The sequence below is a fragment of the Carcharhinus amblyrhynchos genome, chromosome 18 (assembly GCF_965287045.1).
Source record: "Carcharhinus amblyrhynchos chromosome 18, sCarAmb.v2.hapA, whole genome shotgun sequence".
Taxonomy (NCBI): Eukaryota; Metazoa; Chordata; class Chondrichthyes; order Carcharhiniformes; family Carcharhinidae; genus Carcharhinus; species Carcharhinus amblyrhynchos.
Genome location: NC_137341.1, coordinates 33,075,725 through 33,093,322, shown reverse-complemented (window position 1 = coordinate 33,093,322; position 17,598 = coordinate 33,075,725). Strand labels below are relative to the sequence as shown.

The 17,598-nt window shown below is 40.9% G+C and overlaps 1 protein-coding gene across 4 annotated transcripts in view; it reads right to left on the bottom strand.

Annotated features, from left to right (window-relative positions):
* xpo6 (exportin 6) overlaps nt 1-17,598 on the bottom strand; it is a 116,642-nt gene that overhangs the window by 23,246 nt on the left and 75,798 nt on the right. For all 4 annotated transcript variants that reach the window (XM_080206709.1, XM_080206710.1, XM_080206711.1 and 1 more), the window contains exons 10-12: nt 8,923-9,031; nt 6,039-6,131; nt 4,036-4,105 (exon numbers count right to left, since the gene is read on the bottom strand). In XM_080206709.1, coding sequence (XP_080062835.1) covers nt 4,036-4,105; nt 6,039-6,131; nt 8,923-9,031 — 272 coding nt within the window. The remainder of the gene's footprint in view (nt 1-4,035; nt 4,106-6,038; nt 6,132-8,922; nt 9,032-17,598) is intronic.

Below are 17,598 nucleotides of genomic sequence, written 5' to 3'. Positions count from 1 at the left end.
TCCCACTTTTTTGTGGTTTACATTAACAATTTAGATTCAAATGTAGGGGGGTAAAATAAAGAAGTTTAAAGATTATACAAAAACTGGTTATATGGCTGACAGTCAAGGTAAAAGCTTTAAGCTCTTGGAAGATATAAGTGGCTTGTAAGTTGGGTAGAAAAGCGGAAAATTGAATTAAATCTGGAGAATTGGAATGGAATGCATTTTGGGTAGTGAAACAAGGCAAGGAATGAACAATAAATGAGAGCAAACCGAGTAGTATGGATGAACATAAGGACCTGGAGTGCATGTCCACAGGGCTTCTTAGATAGCAGGACAGTGAGAAGGCACATGACATGCTTTATTAGCTGCAGTGCAGAGTACCTTTTTTTATTTATGAGATGTGGGTGTCACTAGCTATGCGAACTTTTATTGTCCATTCCTTGCTGTCCTTGATAAAGCGGTGGTGAGCTACATTCTTGAACCACTGCTGTCCCCAAGGTGTAGCTATTTCTGCAGTGCAGAGTATTAGAGCAGGGAAGTTATTTTAGATCTGTACACGAGTTAGACTTCAGCTTGAATAATGCGTGTGGTTCTGCTCACATCATAGGAAAGATACAATTGCACTCAAGAAGGTGCAGAGGAAATTTACAGCTTGGGGTTATTTCCTTTCAAACAGGGAAGGCGGAGGGGCAACTTAAATGAGTAGTAATAAAATTGAGAAGTCTAGATAGAGTAAATGAGGACAACCTATTTATCCTCACAGTGAGAACAAAATCCAAGGGGCATTAATTTAAAGTAATTAGTAGAACAACTAGAGGGGAGATGAGGAAGCTTTTTCTGCTCAGACGATAATAGGAGCCTGGAACACTCAGCATAGAGTGGCAGAGGCAGAAACTTTCACCACACTGAACAAGTACTTGGATGGATGTTGTGATCTGCAGGGATACAGGCCTAATGCAGGAAGATAGGACTGGCCACAACTGATCTTCTCCTATGCTGTAAATATACTCTATGATTCTATTAAATGCCTTCTGGGGTCCAGATCAATAACATTCATAAAATATTTATAGTTCTTAGTTTGGATTGAAAATCCAAATATACAACATTCATTGGTTCCTCTTTATCTGTTAGTTTCACAATTCCCAACAAATTTCCATTTCATTGAGGAAAAGCTCCTAGGGAAAATTAGTCAATCCAGTCTAAAGAAGAGGCTCATGATAGTCAAAGAAGTTTTATTGAACTAACAAAAGATAACCAAAAATCGAGGGGGGAGAAAATAGAACGTGAGCAAACTAGCTAGAAACAGAAAAACAATTTGTTATAGCTTCTACAGGAATATAAAAAAGAAACGAACAAAGGTACATGTGGTTTCCTTAAAAGCTGAGACAGGAAAAATTATAAATGGTAAATGAAGAAATGGCAGAGGCGTTAAACAAATATTTGGTACCTGTCTTACAGTGAAATCCATAGAATCCCTACAGTACAGAAAGAAGCCATTCAGACCATTGAGAATGCACCAATTCTCAAAAAGACCTTTCCACCCAGGCCCTCTCACCCACGCTACCCCGTAGCCCCATGCATTTACCATAGCTAATCCACCTAACCCACACATTTTTGGATTGTGGGAGGAAACCCATGCAGACAGGGGGACAACATGCAAACTCCACAGGCATCACACCCAAGGCCAGAGTCGGACTCGAGTCCCTGACATTGAGGCAGCAGTGCTAACCATTGTGCCAGTGTCACCACAAAAACATACCAGAAATAGTGGAAACAAAAAACCTCGAAGAAGAACTGGAGAAATTAATGGAGTGAAAAGTCAACAAATCTGAAGGCCTGCACTCCAGGGATTTAAAATGTGATGGTTGAGATAATGGATGTATAATGTGATCTTCCAAAATTCTCTAGATTTGGGAACCATGCCAATTTGGATTGAAGTGGAAAACATAACGCTGCCATTCAAGCAAGGCAGGAGTGAAAACATGGCATTATTGACCAATTAGTTTGATACTAGTCATTGGGAAAATGCTGAAAACCTTTTTAAGGAAGTGGCACTTGGACATTTAAAAGCAAATGATAGGCAGTTTCAACATGCTTAAAGGGAAATCATGTTTCACAAATTTATTTCCGATGTTTGAGGATGTAATTGGAGAGTAGATGAATGGGGAAACCAGTATTTGGATTTTCAAATATATTCATCAACATGCCACATGAAAGGCTATTGTACCAGGTGAGGGTAACATGTTAGTATGGAAAGAGGAGTGGCTAAAAGAAAAAACAAAACAATTGTAATAAACAGATTACTGGCAGCTTGGTAATACTGGGACACAGCAAGGATCAATGTTCAGGCCTCTGCTATTTACTATCGAAATTTATGATTTAAAAGTGAACAAGTGTAACGTATCCAGGTTTGCTGATGATTCAAAATTAGCTGGGAAAGTAAATGGTGAGGGGGACACCAAGAGCAGGGTTTTCCAGCCACGCTCACCCCCAAGAGCAGAAAATCCTGTTCGAGGTCAACGGACCTTTGCATGGTCCATGTACTGATTGCTACTGTGGCAGGCAGGAGGGGAAAAATTCTGCCCCATGAAACTGAAAAGGGAAAATACAAAGGACCTATACTCACTGGAGTTAAGAAGGATGAAAGGTGATCTCACTGAAACGTCTGGATTCTGAAAGGGGTTTTTAGAGTTGATATGGAGTCTATTTCCCTTGGCTGGAAGCAGTTTTAAATATAATTGTTGAATATATTGAAGACTGAGATCAATAAATTTCAGAACTCTAAAGGAATCAAACAGATATGGGGATCGGGGGGGAAAGTGGAGTTCACTTAGAGGATTAGCCTTGATCTTATTAAATAGTGGAGCAGGTTCAGGGGGTTGTACAGCCTACTCACATTTTATCGGCATTTCTTTATCTTCTGCAAGAAGGTTTCAAGTCTTGTGCCAAAAAATAACCAGTGAATATGGAGGAAAAGAAACAACTTGCAACAATAAAACAAAACTGTTTTTGATTTGATTTATTGTCACATAATAGTATCAAGTATTGTTTTTTTGCGCACTATAAAAACAAAGCATACTGTACACAGAAGAGGAGGACAGGGTGTAGAATGTAGTGTCATAGTCATAGCTAGAGTGCAGAGAAAGATCAACTTAACATGAAGTAGGTCCAGTGAAAAGTCTGGTAGTAAATAACAAACCAGAAGAAGCACCTGCATTTGAGAGAGTTTGCCTAAATAAAGAGGGCCAGAACAGCTCAATTGGATGGAGAATGTTGAACAGCCAGCCAGCGAAGGTACAATGAGATTGTCAGTCACATGACAGCTTCCTAGACCCGCACCTGATGCCAATAAGGAGAGGAAGAGCTCAGTTGGGATTAGGTGGGGAAACTCCATTCTAACTCATTGGTAAGAGTTATGGGGAGACAATAAAACATGACTCATGAGATCACTTTCCCAGTGAAGGCTTAAAAAGATATATTTTAACTGGGAGAGAATGCATGTGACCTTCAGGTTGAAAACTGGTGCAAGAATTGAGAAATATTGTTCAGCACCAGAAACTAGGTTCACATTTACAAAAACAATAAAAAAAAACAAGTTTTTGCAAAACTAATTTTTACACTTGTGTTACAGGATCAGTTGGAATTTTTATACCATGGCAGGCATCTCAGAAGTAAAATGACTGGAAAGCCCCTTTTTATGTAACAAACAAATAACAGCACACTCTTCCTTAGCCATATAATGTCATGCTGTGACACTCTCCTCACCAATAAAACTAAGGCTACACTGCGTCTTCACCTTTCTGTCAGTCAAACCCAGTGCAATATTACAATAAGTTTTTTCAAATGTGTTCCAAATTAAATTTCTTCGTTCTAAGTCTGTAATCTGCATCAACTCTGACTGTTTAACTCCAATTCAAAACAAGTCAGCTGTTTATCTTGTAAAGTTAGATACATCAGTACACCTGCAAAGCCAAAGTCTGCAACACCTGAGCATATAGAAACCAATGTCACAGAGTGATGTTGCACATTGTCAGCTGTTAACAGAAGCCTTACCTTGCCCAGATGTTACGACAAATTGTTGCAACCCCAGGTACACTTCAAGATTATCTTGCAAGATGGGAAACTTGGAACAGAATGAAAAAACATGGAATGAATGCAGTTCTTATAATGACAATTATACACACTTAAAATATTTACTGCAAGTACTGACTGCCCTTTTCCATTATTGCAGAAGCTGGACAGAATCCCTACAGTGCAGAAAGAGGCCATTTGGCCCACTCAGTCTGCACTGACTCTTATTCAGGTTTAGTCTATAACCTTATTAATTCCCCACACCAGATATCTTAGGTCATTAAGGAGCAATTTAACATGGCCAATCCACTTAACCTGCATACCTTTGGAAACCGATGAGGACATGGGAAGGCCGTGCAAACTCTACACTGATAGTCACTCAAGGCTGGAATAGAACTCAGATCCCGAGCACTTTGAGACAGCAGTGCTAACCGTTGTGCCACCACTGGAAGGCACTGATCAGAGTGCGTTAGAGAACTGTCCTTCAATCAATTTCAACCCACACTGCTGAAACAGAAGTCCCCCAAAATGGTAGAAATAATAGTAGGAGGGGTTATTATTTAAAGGGCGAAAAGCTGCAGCCTGCTACTGTGCAGAGGGACCTGGGGGTCCTTGTGCACGAATCGCAAAAACCCAGTCTGCAGGTGCAGCAGGTGATCAAGAAGGCAAATGAATGTTGGCTTTATAGCAAGGGGGATAGAATATAAAAGCAAGGAGGTCTTGCTGCAACTGTATAGGGCACTGGTGAGGCCGCAACTGGAGTACTGTGTGCAGTTTTGGTCACCACATTTGCGAAAGGATATACTGGCCTTGGAGGGAGGGCAGAGAAGGTTCAGTAGGCTGATACCGGAGATGAGGGGGCTAGCCTATGAGGAGAGATTGAATAAACTGGGTCTGTACTCGTTGGGGTTTAGAAGGCTGAGGGGGGATCTTATAGAGACATACAAGATAATGAAGGGGCTAGATAGGGTAGAGATAGAGAGATTCTTCCGCTTAGAAAGGATAGCAGAACTAGAGGGCACAGCCTCAAAATAAGTGGTGGGGGGCAGTTTAGATCGGAGTTGAGGAGGAACTTCTTCATTCAAAGGGTGGTGAGTCTCTGAAATTCTCTGCCCATTGAAGTGGTGGAGGCTACCTCGCTGAATATATTTAAGTCACAGGTAGATAGGTTTCTGATAGACAAGGGAATTAAGGGTTATGGGGAGAAAGCGGAACTGATCCGCTTCAGATCAGCCATGATCTTGTTGAATGGCAGGGCAGGCTCGAAGGGCTAGATGGCCTACTCCTGCTCCTATTTCTTATGGTTGCAAAGGACTGTCAGAGAGTGAAGGCTTTTACTCAGTCTATATTCAGTGAAGTCCACTGCAGTCTCATTTCATTTTCTAGTAGACAAAGGCTCAGTCCAAAACTACATCTAGTGCGGGAAATTACAAATTGTGAAATTTCTACATCAAGAGTGCACCCTCTCAAGAAGTGTCTGAGAAACAATGCAAGGGTTTAGCTGAGGGAGTTTTATTCTATATCTGTTGCTGTACATGTCCTGAGTGTATCTGATGCTGATAATAGTGCAGAAAGACAAACTGCTGCATTCCTCAGTGCCATATATCCTGCACTTTATACTCTGAACACACCCAGGAAAATCACACCAGACTATGATTCTAGCTTCTGAACCAGTCCAGTACATTTCACAACTGTTTGGTTGAGTCAGAATATGAATCTATTACTGCAGCACTGCAAAATGCAAGTTATATTCATAATTCAGAAGTAGAATTATGAAAAGAAAAATAAAAGGAGGAAATATGATAGTTCAAAACGTAACCTTTGTTGTCTGGAAACAGGTTTTGTAGTTACAGAAATTAAATTGCTGGATAAGGGGGTGGCAACGGCATTGTTCGGATCAGGAACACACCAGTGACAGTAGTTAGCCGGCTGCCTAACACTGGGTCCAAGTAATCTCATATTATTGTTCAGAAACTGTTACTTACGATTGTAGAAAACGCATGAGAAGGAAGGAGCTCCATCACTTTGGCCACAACTTCTAAGCTCTGTCGTAAATAGCGCTGCCATTCAGTCTGTTGCTGTAAGCAAAAACAAACAAAAAATTCTGAAACCTCCTTAGATACATTATGCAGTGGGTTAATTTTGGTTTGTGGGAGCTTTGTGTGTGTAAATAGGCTGTTGCAATTTCTGCTTTACAACAGTGACTACACTTTAAACGCATCTAATGGCTAAAAGCACTTGGAAACAGGATCATGAAATAAGATTTATAATTGTAAGTCTGTTTTTTTCTGTTGGGAGTAAATAAATAATAGGGGAAGTTAATTGCAATAATGAGTTATCAGGCAGATCTTCCGCAAAAGACAAACTCAATGCTTCAACCATTTACGCAAAACTGTGTTTTCACTGGGCTGGAAAATTACCCAACACATGACAAGTGTTGGAGTGTGCCCTGAACTCCATTGGGCTGGATCAAGTGCTCTGCATTTCCTGTTCCACATTACTAGCCCTTGAGGGCTGAACATTTGTCTTTATAGACACCACATACATTTGAGGCTTGGTTAGCAAACACAGTAGCCATAAATGGGCCTTTTTGGGTTGGTAGGATGTAACAGGTGGGGTGCCATAGGGATCAGTCCTGGGGCCTCAACTCTGTACAATTTATCAATGATTTAGATGAAGGGACCAAATGTATGGTTTCTATGTTTGCTAATAACACAAAGATAGATAGGAGAATACATTGTAACAAGGACTTAAGGAGTTTGAAAAGGGACATAAGTTAAGGGAGTGGCAAAAATTTGGTAGATGAGTGTAAATTATGGGAAAATGTGATCTTGTTTAAAGTTCAGCCCTTTCAAAACCACAGTCCGTATGTAAACTCCTGAAAAAGTTTCAATCGGCAGAGCTCAAAGAAGAAAATACATACCAATAGGGAATGTTTGAATGAAAGAAGAAGATATGTATAAAAAGGAAGAGTCCAAGTGAATCAAGAAAATGCTGTTTTCACTTCTTTCAATTCTACTCAATATCAGTGTATGCACTAAAATAAACAAGTTAGCTTAGCACAGGCTAACAATAAAGTTCAAATTACCTACTTTTTAGGTCTGTACAGTGTTTAAGCAGTTGCAGCTTTTTGTATCTAGTCCACCTATCAATAGTCTGTAAAATATGCTTCTGCAGAACCAGTAAACGAAGGAGATATATAGTCAGGAGATTTTCAATTTCCAACGAAAAATTGATTGTAACATTTAGTTTACTGACACTTCTTAGTAAGAATCAATTTTTAAAAATTCTGACTAAAATATTACAGAAAAATTCATACCCGATGTGGAATTCAAAATCATGACCTTGGGATTAAGAATCACATTACCTACCAAATGAGTTACTTGGGCTGTGTAGAAACTCTCTGCATAATGCCTGAACCAAGACAGGAGATCTCAAAGATCCTTCTGAGTGACTCTCTGAAGGTGTCGACACAGGTAGAGAAGGTTGTGAAGAAAGCTTATGGAATGCTAGCCTTTATAGGAAGGGGTATAGAGTATAAGAGCTGCCGTCTAATGCTTCAGTTGTACAGAACGTTGGTTAGACCGCATTTGGAGTACTGCGTCCAGTTCTGGTCACCTTACTACCGGAAGGACGTGGAGACCCTGGAGAGGGTGCAGAGGAGGTTTACCAGGATGTTGCCTGGCATGGAAGGACTGAGTTACGAGGAAAGGTTGGAGAAACTGGGGCTCTTCTCCTTAGAAAGACGGAGATTAAGGGGTGATATAATAGAGGTATATAAAATACTGAAGGGAATAGATAAACAGTGGCAGGCTTTTCCCTAGACTGGGGACAATTACGAGAGGTCACGATCTAAGGGTGAGGGGGGAGAAGTATAATTTGGATATGAGAGGAAGGTTTTTCACACAGTGGGCCATGGGGGTATGGAACGCGCTACCAAGTAGGGTGGTGGAGGCAGGCACGTTGGACTTGTTTAAGGTTTACTTAGATAGACACATGAGCGAAGCAAGGATGGAGGGTTATAGTAGAGGGTATTAAATAGGGTCAGAGCCTCAGGACGACACCGGAAATGTAGTTTTATATGTTAACGTATTGTCTTTTTATTCCACAGGGTCGGTCCACCTTGTTGTCAAATGAGGGGCATGCACACGGTGGGTTGTGCGTGGGCTGCACTTGGAGGTTCCGGGAGTGGCCTAGTACTTCGTGTCGTTGTGTGCGCTTAATCCTGGACCAGCAGATGGGCACCGCAACAGCTCAGTGACTATCACTGCTAGCTGTGCAGATACATGGATTTGGGCCTGTGTCTGTGGGAGTTTGCGCATTCTCCCTGTGGTTGCGTGGGTTTCCTCCCACACTCCCAAAGATGTGCTCTTAGGCTGATTGGTGTACCAAATTGACACTATTCTCCCCTGAATCTGGCTACATTAGGGGTTCCACTCACATACACACAGGGCGGGGTAGGTGTGGGAAGATGCGGCGGCGCAGGCTCGTTGGGCCGAAGGGCCTGTTTCCCGTGCTGGGATGTTCTTTGTTTGTATCTATGATCACCTCAGATTGGCCACCTGAGGGATAAATGTTTGATTTCAATGAAACCATTTTGTTTAAAATTCTCAATACAGGTTTTGAATTTGATGGAAGATCGTGTCAATCGTAATTCTTGGTCTTCGACATTAAGAGGCAGTATTGCCTATCCCCGACCACCCCCAAATTCTTATTGCAGAAATCAATTTGACACTGATCTTATTTTTCTTATCTTGAGAGACTTGGTAGGTCAGGTCTTGCTTCCTCCTGGGTTGCTCAAATGATAGAACAATTTGCTAAACAAGATGCATCTCCATTCCCATTAGTTCACATCTCCAGCAGACTTACATCATCATCCAGTGTCTCATCATCAAGTTCTTCCAGCTGGGCCTGATTATAACGAAATTGTATCCGCCGTAAAACCTCTGTCAGGAGTAGAACTAGTGCACCTTTGTATCTACCAAGAGAAGCAAAAGTCAGTGACCATTACAGGGCAATAAATCTCAGCACTCAAAATAATTTAGGCAAAAAGTTAAATGATAGCTGTCAGTACAGTTCTGCATCCTGCTTCAGTAGCAGTAATCGGTTCCAGTTATACCAGTATGAGATACAGACAATGTAGGAAATGGCAATGTCTTTCTCACCCAGAGTCCTAAAACACCCATTAGGGTCTTTTTCTCAAATGACTTCATTTATTGATGACTCCACCTGGGGCCTGGAATCAGCTACACTCACCTCCTTAGGAATCAAGAGACTAGGCAGTATTTGCATGAAGGACAGGAGAAAGTACCAAATCATGAGGTTTAAATTGACTAATGCCTAGGACCATGCAATGGTTTCTGGATGATGTCACCTGGTTGTATCAGCTCATAATACATAATGTACTTTATGTACCACATAGACTGGGCTGTGAAGTACTTGGAGAACTAACAGCCAAGGTCAAAGATACTTAAAAGAATGGGCAGGACGTGCTTGGAGACAGGGGAGTGGGTTGATGGAAAAAGAGGAAAATATGAAACAAAAAAAAACAAAGAACAGGCCCTTAGGCCCACCTAGCCTGCACAGACACATGATGTCTTTCTAAACTAAAGACCTTTTGCCTCTATGCAGTCTAATTCATGTATCTGTCAAGGTGCCTCTTAAACATTGCTATTGTATCTGCTTTTACCACTTCCTCTAGCAGTGCATTCCAGGCACTTACCACTAAAAAGTTAAAAAATTGCCTCTCACATCTCTAAACATTTCCCCTTTTACCTTAAACCTATGTCCCCTAATAAATGACATTTCTACCCTGGGAAAAAGACTCCGACTATCCATTCTATGCATTCTTCTCAACTTTGTAAACTTCTATCAGGTCACCCCTTAACCTCTAACTTTCAAATGAAAAGAAACCAAGTTTGTCCAATCTCTTCTCATAGCTAATACCCTCCAAACCAGGCAACATCCTGATAAACCTTTTCGGTAGCTTCTCCAAAGTCTCTACAGCATTCTGGTGGTAGCAACCAGAACTGTACTCAATATTCGCAACTTTTTTTAAAAACAAAATATCGACTTGCCCTAGAATATCAACATACCCCTCGCTAGACTCACCATCCACTATGTCTTTCTCCTTTCTGAATATCAATGCAAGACTTCACCCACTTCTTCTGGCTCCACACAAATTCCTTTCTTTGTCCTTGAGTGGACCTACTTTTTCCTAACTACCCACTTGCTCCATATAAATATATATATATAAATAAAATGCCTTGGGATTTTCCTTAATCCTGTTTGCCAAGGACATTTCATCGGTCCTTTTAACCCTCCTAACTCCTCGTTTAAGCTCTTTCCTGCTTCTTTATACTCTTTGAAGGCTCTCTTTGTCTTCAGTTTTCTAAACCTCACAAATGCCTCCTTCCTCTTTAGCAGTTGGAATATGATTAAGTAAAAGTGTTATTTCTAGGAATATGGAGTACAATGGGTGGGAAATTGTAACAGTAGCTATAACTTGGAAAATTATTTGCTAGAATTTGATTGAGTCAATTTTAAGTTATTTATTAGTGTCACAAGTAGGCTTACATTATTTCATGGCAATGAAGTTACTGTGAAGATCCCCTAGTCACCACACTCTGGCACCTATTCTGACACACAGGATTTGGTACGACCAATGCACCTAAACAGCACTTCTTTCAGACAGTGGGAGGAAGCTGGAGCAGCCGGAGGAAACCCATGCAGACACGGAAGAACATGCCAACTCCACACAGACAGTGACCCAAGCCGGAATCGAACCTGGGTCCCTGATGCTGAGAGGCAGCAGTGCTAACCACTGTGCTGCCTTAGGTGATGGTGAAGTGGTATATTCACTAGACTAGTAACCAGAATCCCAGTATAATGCTTTGGGGACCCGGGTTTGAATCCCTCCAAGATGGTGAAATTTGAATTCAATAAAACCTGGAATTAAAAGCGTAACAATGACTACGAGCCACTGTCAATTGTGGAACCTATCTGGTTCACTTATGGCCTTTATGGAAGTATCAAATCATGAGGTTTAAATTGACTAATGCCTAGGACCATGCAATGGTTTCTGGATGATGTCACCTGGTTGTATCAGCTCATAATACATAATGTACTTTATGTACCACATAGACTGGGCTGTGAAGTACTTGGAGAACTAACAGCCAAGGTCAAAGATACTTAAAAGAATGGGCAGGATGCGCTTACTGCCATTCTTACCTGGTCTAAACTCCAGATTCACAATAATATGATTGACTCTTAAATGTCCTCTGAAACGGCTTAGCATATCACTCAGTCCAATGGCAATTAGGGATGGGCAATTAATGCTGGCTCAGTCAGCAATGCCCTAATCCCATGTAAGAATAAGAAGAAACTCAGTGAGGCAGAAAGGGAGACCAAGGCAAGAACACAGAAGTATTATAATAATGACATAAATAAGTAACGCTGTTTCCAGCCATGTGTTGCATATGTAGAAAGATTCATACATACAGATTAAAGCCGTTCTCAGAAAATGCAGAAATGAGGGACACAAAGAAACAGGAGATAGTCATGGCAGGATGAGGCGCCAGTGAAAATGAAATTTCAGCAGCATAATGAAGATCACAGTCGAGATGGGTAGGGTTGAAGGAGAAAGCAGCCTTGATAATGGAGCTCAGGATCAAGCCATGCATCAAGATTTTACTAGTCCTGATTCAGTGCAAAATGGCAACTACTAAGATGAATGGAAGAGAACTGAGATGCTGATAGGGGTCAAAAATGAAGGGTCTCAACTTTTCTGACATTCACTTGGCCATGTCTCTATACTAGATGGTGAGAGACACTGCTTGAGTGAGGGAACAATTTCGTGAGCTGGGTTCCATCAAAACAGAGGAGGCTTATTGGGCAGAATATCATTTTTCCCTCAACAATAGAGTTACACTGCTTTGGGTAATTGCTCAAATGATTATTGAGCATTCCCCACTAGTATAGGGGGCAATTAATTGAGATGTCAGGAACAAAATATCTGAAAGCTGTCACAGAACAAGATTATATGACAGAATGGGCAGGGGAGGATTAACCAATGGTTTACAATACTTGAGTTCCATAATGAAAGGCCTCTATGCCGTTTACCCTCTCCTACAATGGAACAGCAGCAATGAAGCTAAACAAATTGTAATGGCTTAGATAAGGAGACTGTGTAATTTATTAACAGTATGAGTCAGTTTGGTAGTATTAAAAATTTGAGTCCAGTTACTTCAGGCAGAAAGGAGTACATGAACATCAGAGTACATGGAGTGAGAGGCAGATTGAGTGAGGAGTTCACAATTTAGTTCAGACGGGAATCTGGAACACGGGAAAAGCAGTACTTTTTCTATTTTTTTCAGTGCCCCCACCCCGTCATTGGTGAGTTTACATCTTCTCCATGCTAGGTAAATGCAACTTCGTTACTTTTATCTGCGTAAATTATTAATTGAATAAAAGTTTTGTCTTTTAAAATGCATTTGGACAGTTGCATGGGTAAGATTGATGTAGCGGGATATGGCAAAATGCAGGCAATTGGGACTAGCTTAGTGGAAAAACCGGGTGGTGTGGGCAAGTTGGGCTGAAGAGCTTGTTTCCATGCTGTAAACCTCTATTACTCTAAGCTTAGTCAGAATTTGTGGGGCTGGTGGCATTCTAGAACTTCAGAGTTGGTCACTGATCAGAGACAGGAGAATGTTGACTGCAAGTCAGGCAGGTAAGGGGAAATCAGCATGTAGTGATGGAGGAGCTACAGCCCCTGACTTTGTGCAACAGAAATGAAGTGTTTGCCATAGTACCATGGTGAAGTGGGGTGGGGGGAGGAATGAAGAGAAGAGAGGTAATTATAGATGACAACATAGTAGGGAGACAGATATTGTTCTCTGCAATTGACAGCTGAGTCCAGAAGGCACTGTTGCCTGCCGGGTCACATCAGCTGCTCTAGGCTAGATGAACTTTAGTGGAAGGGGGAAGAATCCAGTGGTCATGGTCCACCTGGTTACCAATGACAAGACAAAGGAGACTCTACCTAGAGAGCGTGAAGAGCTAGGTACTAAATTGTGTGGCACAATGGTGAGCACTGCTGCCTCTCAGCTCCAGGGATCTGGATTTGATTTCAGTCCTGGGTGATTGTGTGTGTTGAATTTGCATGTTCACCCTGTGTGGGTTTCCGCCAAGTGCTCCAGTTTCCTCCCACGGTCCAACGATGTGCAGGTAAGGTGGACTGGCCATGGGAAATGTGTGGGTTTATAGGGATAGGGCTGGGGAGAGGGCCTAGGTAAGATGCTCTGTCAGTTGCTGCAGATTCAATAGGCCAAATGGCCTCTTCTGCACTGTAGGGATTCTATGAAACTAAAAAGCAGAATCTCAAATGTAACGATATCTGGATTATCAGGGATAAATAAATTTGAAGAGATGAATGCATGGCTCAAAGACTGATGTAGAAAAGTGGGTTCCAGTTTGTGGGGCATTGGCACTAGAACTAGGGAAAATGGAGGCGGCATCGTTGGAACAGTCTACACCTGAACTGTGATGGGACTTGTGTCGTAATGAGCCGCATAACGAGGGAAGTAGAGAAGGTTTAAAACTAAATAGTGAGGGCAAGGGATCAAAAGTTGGCAGATGTGTTAGATCAGAGGCAAGGCAAGGGAGAAAGATATTAATGTGGGAAACAATAAACAGACCGTGACAAGAAGGAACATAAGAATAAGTCAGCAGATAAGGTGAACTGAGTATTGAAGGGTAAATAATAATTAAGAAGGACAGGAAGCTAGGAAAAGGTGGAGGGATGATTCTGTTAATTAATGATGGCAGCAGCCATCATTAGGACTCAAAGTCAGGAAACCAGGATGTAGAGCAGTTTGGGTAAAGATGAGAAATTATAAAGACAAGATGTCCCTTGTGGGGGTGATGCACAGACACCCCAACAGTAACCACATCGTTGAAAGGAATACCAGGAAAATGTGAACAAAAGCTTGTCAGAAAAGTATGGTGATAATTATGGGGAGCGTTAATCGAAATATAAACTAGAAAAATCAGATGGGCAAAGCTAGTCTAGTTGAAGAATTCATAAAATGTTTTTGGAATAGTTTCTTAGAATAGCATTTTCTGCTGCCAACCAAAGAAACAAACCTGGTATTGTGCAATGAGACAGGATTAATTAATGATCTCCTGGTGAAGGCATCCATCAATATCAGCGATAATAATATGATTAAATTTAACATTTGGGGGGCAGTTTGAGGGACAGAGGAGTGGATCAATGATTAGTATTTTAAACTTAAATAAGGGCAATTATGAGGACATGAAAACAGAGCTAAAGTGAACTGACAAATTAGGTCAAGGATAGGTCAATAGAGATGCAGTGGCAGACTTCTCAGGATAGTTCAGAACACATAAAATAGATGTGCTCCAACTAAAAAGAAAATTTCCAAGCAGAGGAGCCACCATCCATGGTTAGCTAAAATAAGTTGAAGAGTATTGTGTGCAATTTTGGACTCCACATCACAGGAGGAATGTGATAGCATAGAAAAGGGTACAGAGGAGATGTACCGGGATTGCTTAGACTGAAGGCTTTTAGCTACGAAGAAAGATTGAATACATTGGGGTTGGTTTCCTTGGATCAGCAAAAACTGAGAAGGCACATGATTGAAATGTACAAAATGAGGGGCTTAGATAGACGGGAAGAAACCTCTCCCCTCGTTGGAGGGATCAATGATTCAGTGTCATAGATTTAAAGAGCAAGAGATTTAGAGGAAAAGCCTTTTCACCCAAAGGGTGGTAAGGGTCCGGAACTCATTGCCCGAAAGGGTGGAGGAGCAGAGACCCTCATAACATTTAAGTAGTATCTAAAAATGCCCAAGGCATACAAGACAATGGGCTAAGTGCTGGAAAATGGGATTAAAATAGTTACGTGATTGGTCTTTGACCAGCGCAGACGTGATGGACCAAAGAGTCATTTTCTGTCCAGTATTCCTCTATGCCTATTGTACCAAACTTAAAACAAAAGCATATAATTGCACAAAGAAAGATGGTCAGAATAATGGACAGAATATAAAAAACAGCAAAGAATGACTAAAAGATTAATAAGAAGAATTAGAGTATGAGAGAAAGCTAGCTAGAAATATAAAGACTGATTGTAAAGAGTTTCTGTAGATATTTAACAAAAAGTTTAAGTGAGCATTGGTCCTACAGAAAATGAGTGCAGGAAATTAATGGAAAATAAGGCTGAGAAATTAAACAGGTATTGTGTGTCTGTCTTTACTATGAAGGATACAAGCAACATCCAGAACTAGCTGTAAATCAGGAAGTGGAAGGGAGGGAGAAACTCAAGAAAATTACAACAGCCAGGAAAGTGGAACTGAGCAATGTGCTGGAGCTGTGGTTGTTAAGTCGCTGCATTTTCACAGACTTCATTCTAGGATTTTAAAATGAGTGGCTACTGAGATAGTTGATACAATGGTTTTAATTTTCCAAAATTTCCTAGACTCGGAGAAGGCTTCATTAGATTGTAAAGTAACAAATATAACTCCTTTATTCAAAAAGGTAGAGGAGGAGGAAACTACAGGCTAGTTAACCTAACATCTGTCATAGAAAAAATGTTAGAAGCTATTTAAAACATGATAGAAAGCTACTAAGAAAAATTCAAGGCAATCAGGCAGAGTCAACATGGTTTTGTGAAAAGGAAATTCTTTGAATAAAAGGGGAAAACAGTGAATGTACTGAGATTTCTAAGACATTTGATAAGGTGACACAAAGGTTAATGTAGCAAATAAAGTTCAAAGTGTAAGGGGTAACACAAGCATATTAGCATGCATAGATGATTGGCTAGCTAATAGGAAATAGAGAGTAAGCATAAATAACTTTTTGGTTAGCAAAATGTAATGAATAGTGCACCAAAGGGATTAGTACTGAGGGTCTCAACTTTTTACAATTATATAAATGACTTGGATGAAGGGACCAAAGGTACGGTTGACAAATTTGTTAATGGCAAGAAGACAGTAAGTTGTAAAGAGGACACGAGTCCACAAAGGGTAGGTTATAGATAGCAAATAACCTATAGATAGGTTAAGTGATTGGCAGAAATCTGGCAAATGAAATATAATGTATAAAAAGGTGAAATTGTCCATTTTGCCAGGAAGAATAAGTAGTCACTTCACTTTCACTTTACTGGTTCTCCAATTCAGGGTCGTGGGAAATTGGAACCTATCCTGACAGACGCTGGGTGCTAGGCAGGATGCATTCCAGGATGGGATGCCGGTCCATTACAGGGTAAAAAAGTAGATTATATAAATGGTGAGAGATTGTAGAGTTCTGAAGTGCAGAAGGACCCGAGTGTCCCAGTGTGCAAATTACAAAAGGTTAGCATGCAGGTACAGCATGTAATTAGGAAAGCAAACAGAATACTTTTGTTGATTGAGTGTGGAATTCAATACAGAAGCAGGGACGTTATGTTTCAGATATACAGATCATTGATGAGGCCATATTTGGAGTACTGGATATTGTGTTGGAAGCAGTTCAGAGGGGCTTCACTAGAAAAATACGTGGAATGGGCAGGTTGCTTTATGAGGACAAGTTAGCCTTGGAACTTGGAAGAACAAGAGGCAACTTGTTTGAAACACTAGATCCTAAGGGGACTTAACAGGGCGGTTATGAAAAAGTTATTTCGTGTGGGAGAATCTAGAACCAGGGATCACAGTTTAAAAATGAGTGTTACCAATTAAAGACAGATGAGGAGAAATCTTTTCCCCCCATCAGAGGATCCTGTATTACTCAAAGGGCAGTGGAAGCAGAATCTTTGATTTATTTTGAAAGACAGAAATAGAGAGATTCTTGATAAACAAGAGGTTGAAAAGTTATTAGGTAGGCAGGAATGTGGAGTTGAGGTTAAAGAGCTATGATCTTATTGAATGGCAGTGCAAAGCTATGTGTGGCCTACTTGGGCTCCTAATTCGTGTTTGTTTGTATTCCCGCTTGATAAACTTCCAGTGATTTGCATTAGTCAAGCCACAACTCTAATAAAAGAGTAGCTATATGTCACAAAAATTCATGTTCCCCGATACAGGTGCAACAAGCAGATGTGGAATGCAGAACAAGGATAAGGGGTAAATCTTTTAGGACCGAGGACAGGAGAAATTTCTCTACCTAGAGGGTGGTAAATGTGTGGAATTCACTACGACAGAAAGTAGTCGAGGCCATAACACTGTGATTTCAGGAAAAAAGTTGGTACAGCTCCTGGGGCTAAAGGGATCAAGGGAAATGGGCGGGGGGGGAATTAAGATACGAATTCGATGATCAATCATGATCAAAATGAATGGCGGAGCAGGCTCGAAGGGCCAAATGGCCTACTCCTACTTCTATTTTCTATGTTTCTATAAGGCAACAGCTTGCAGCTCTGATGTTTACAGATTAGCAGAATGTGGCTGTGAGAGGAAGTAATGTTGGCTTGAGTCACCTCTTGTTTTTAATCTTCTTACATCAAGTTGCAGAAGAAAAATTAATTTGTTCACTACGTCAACCAGGCACAATACTCAACCC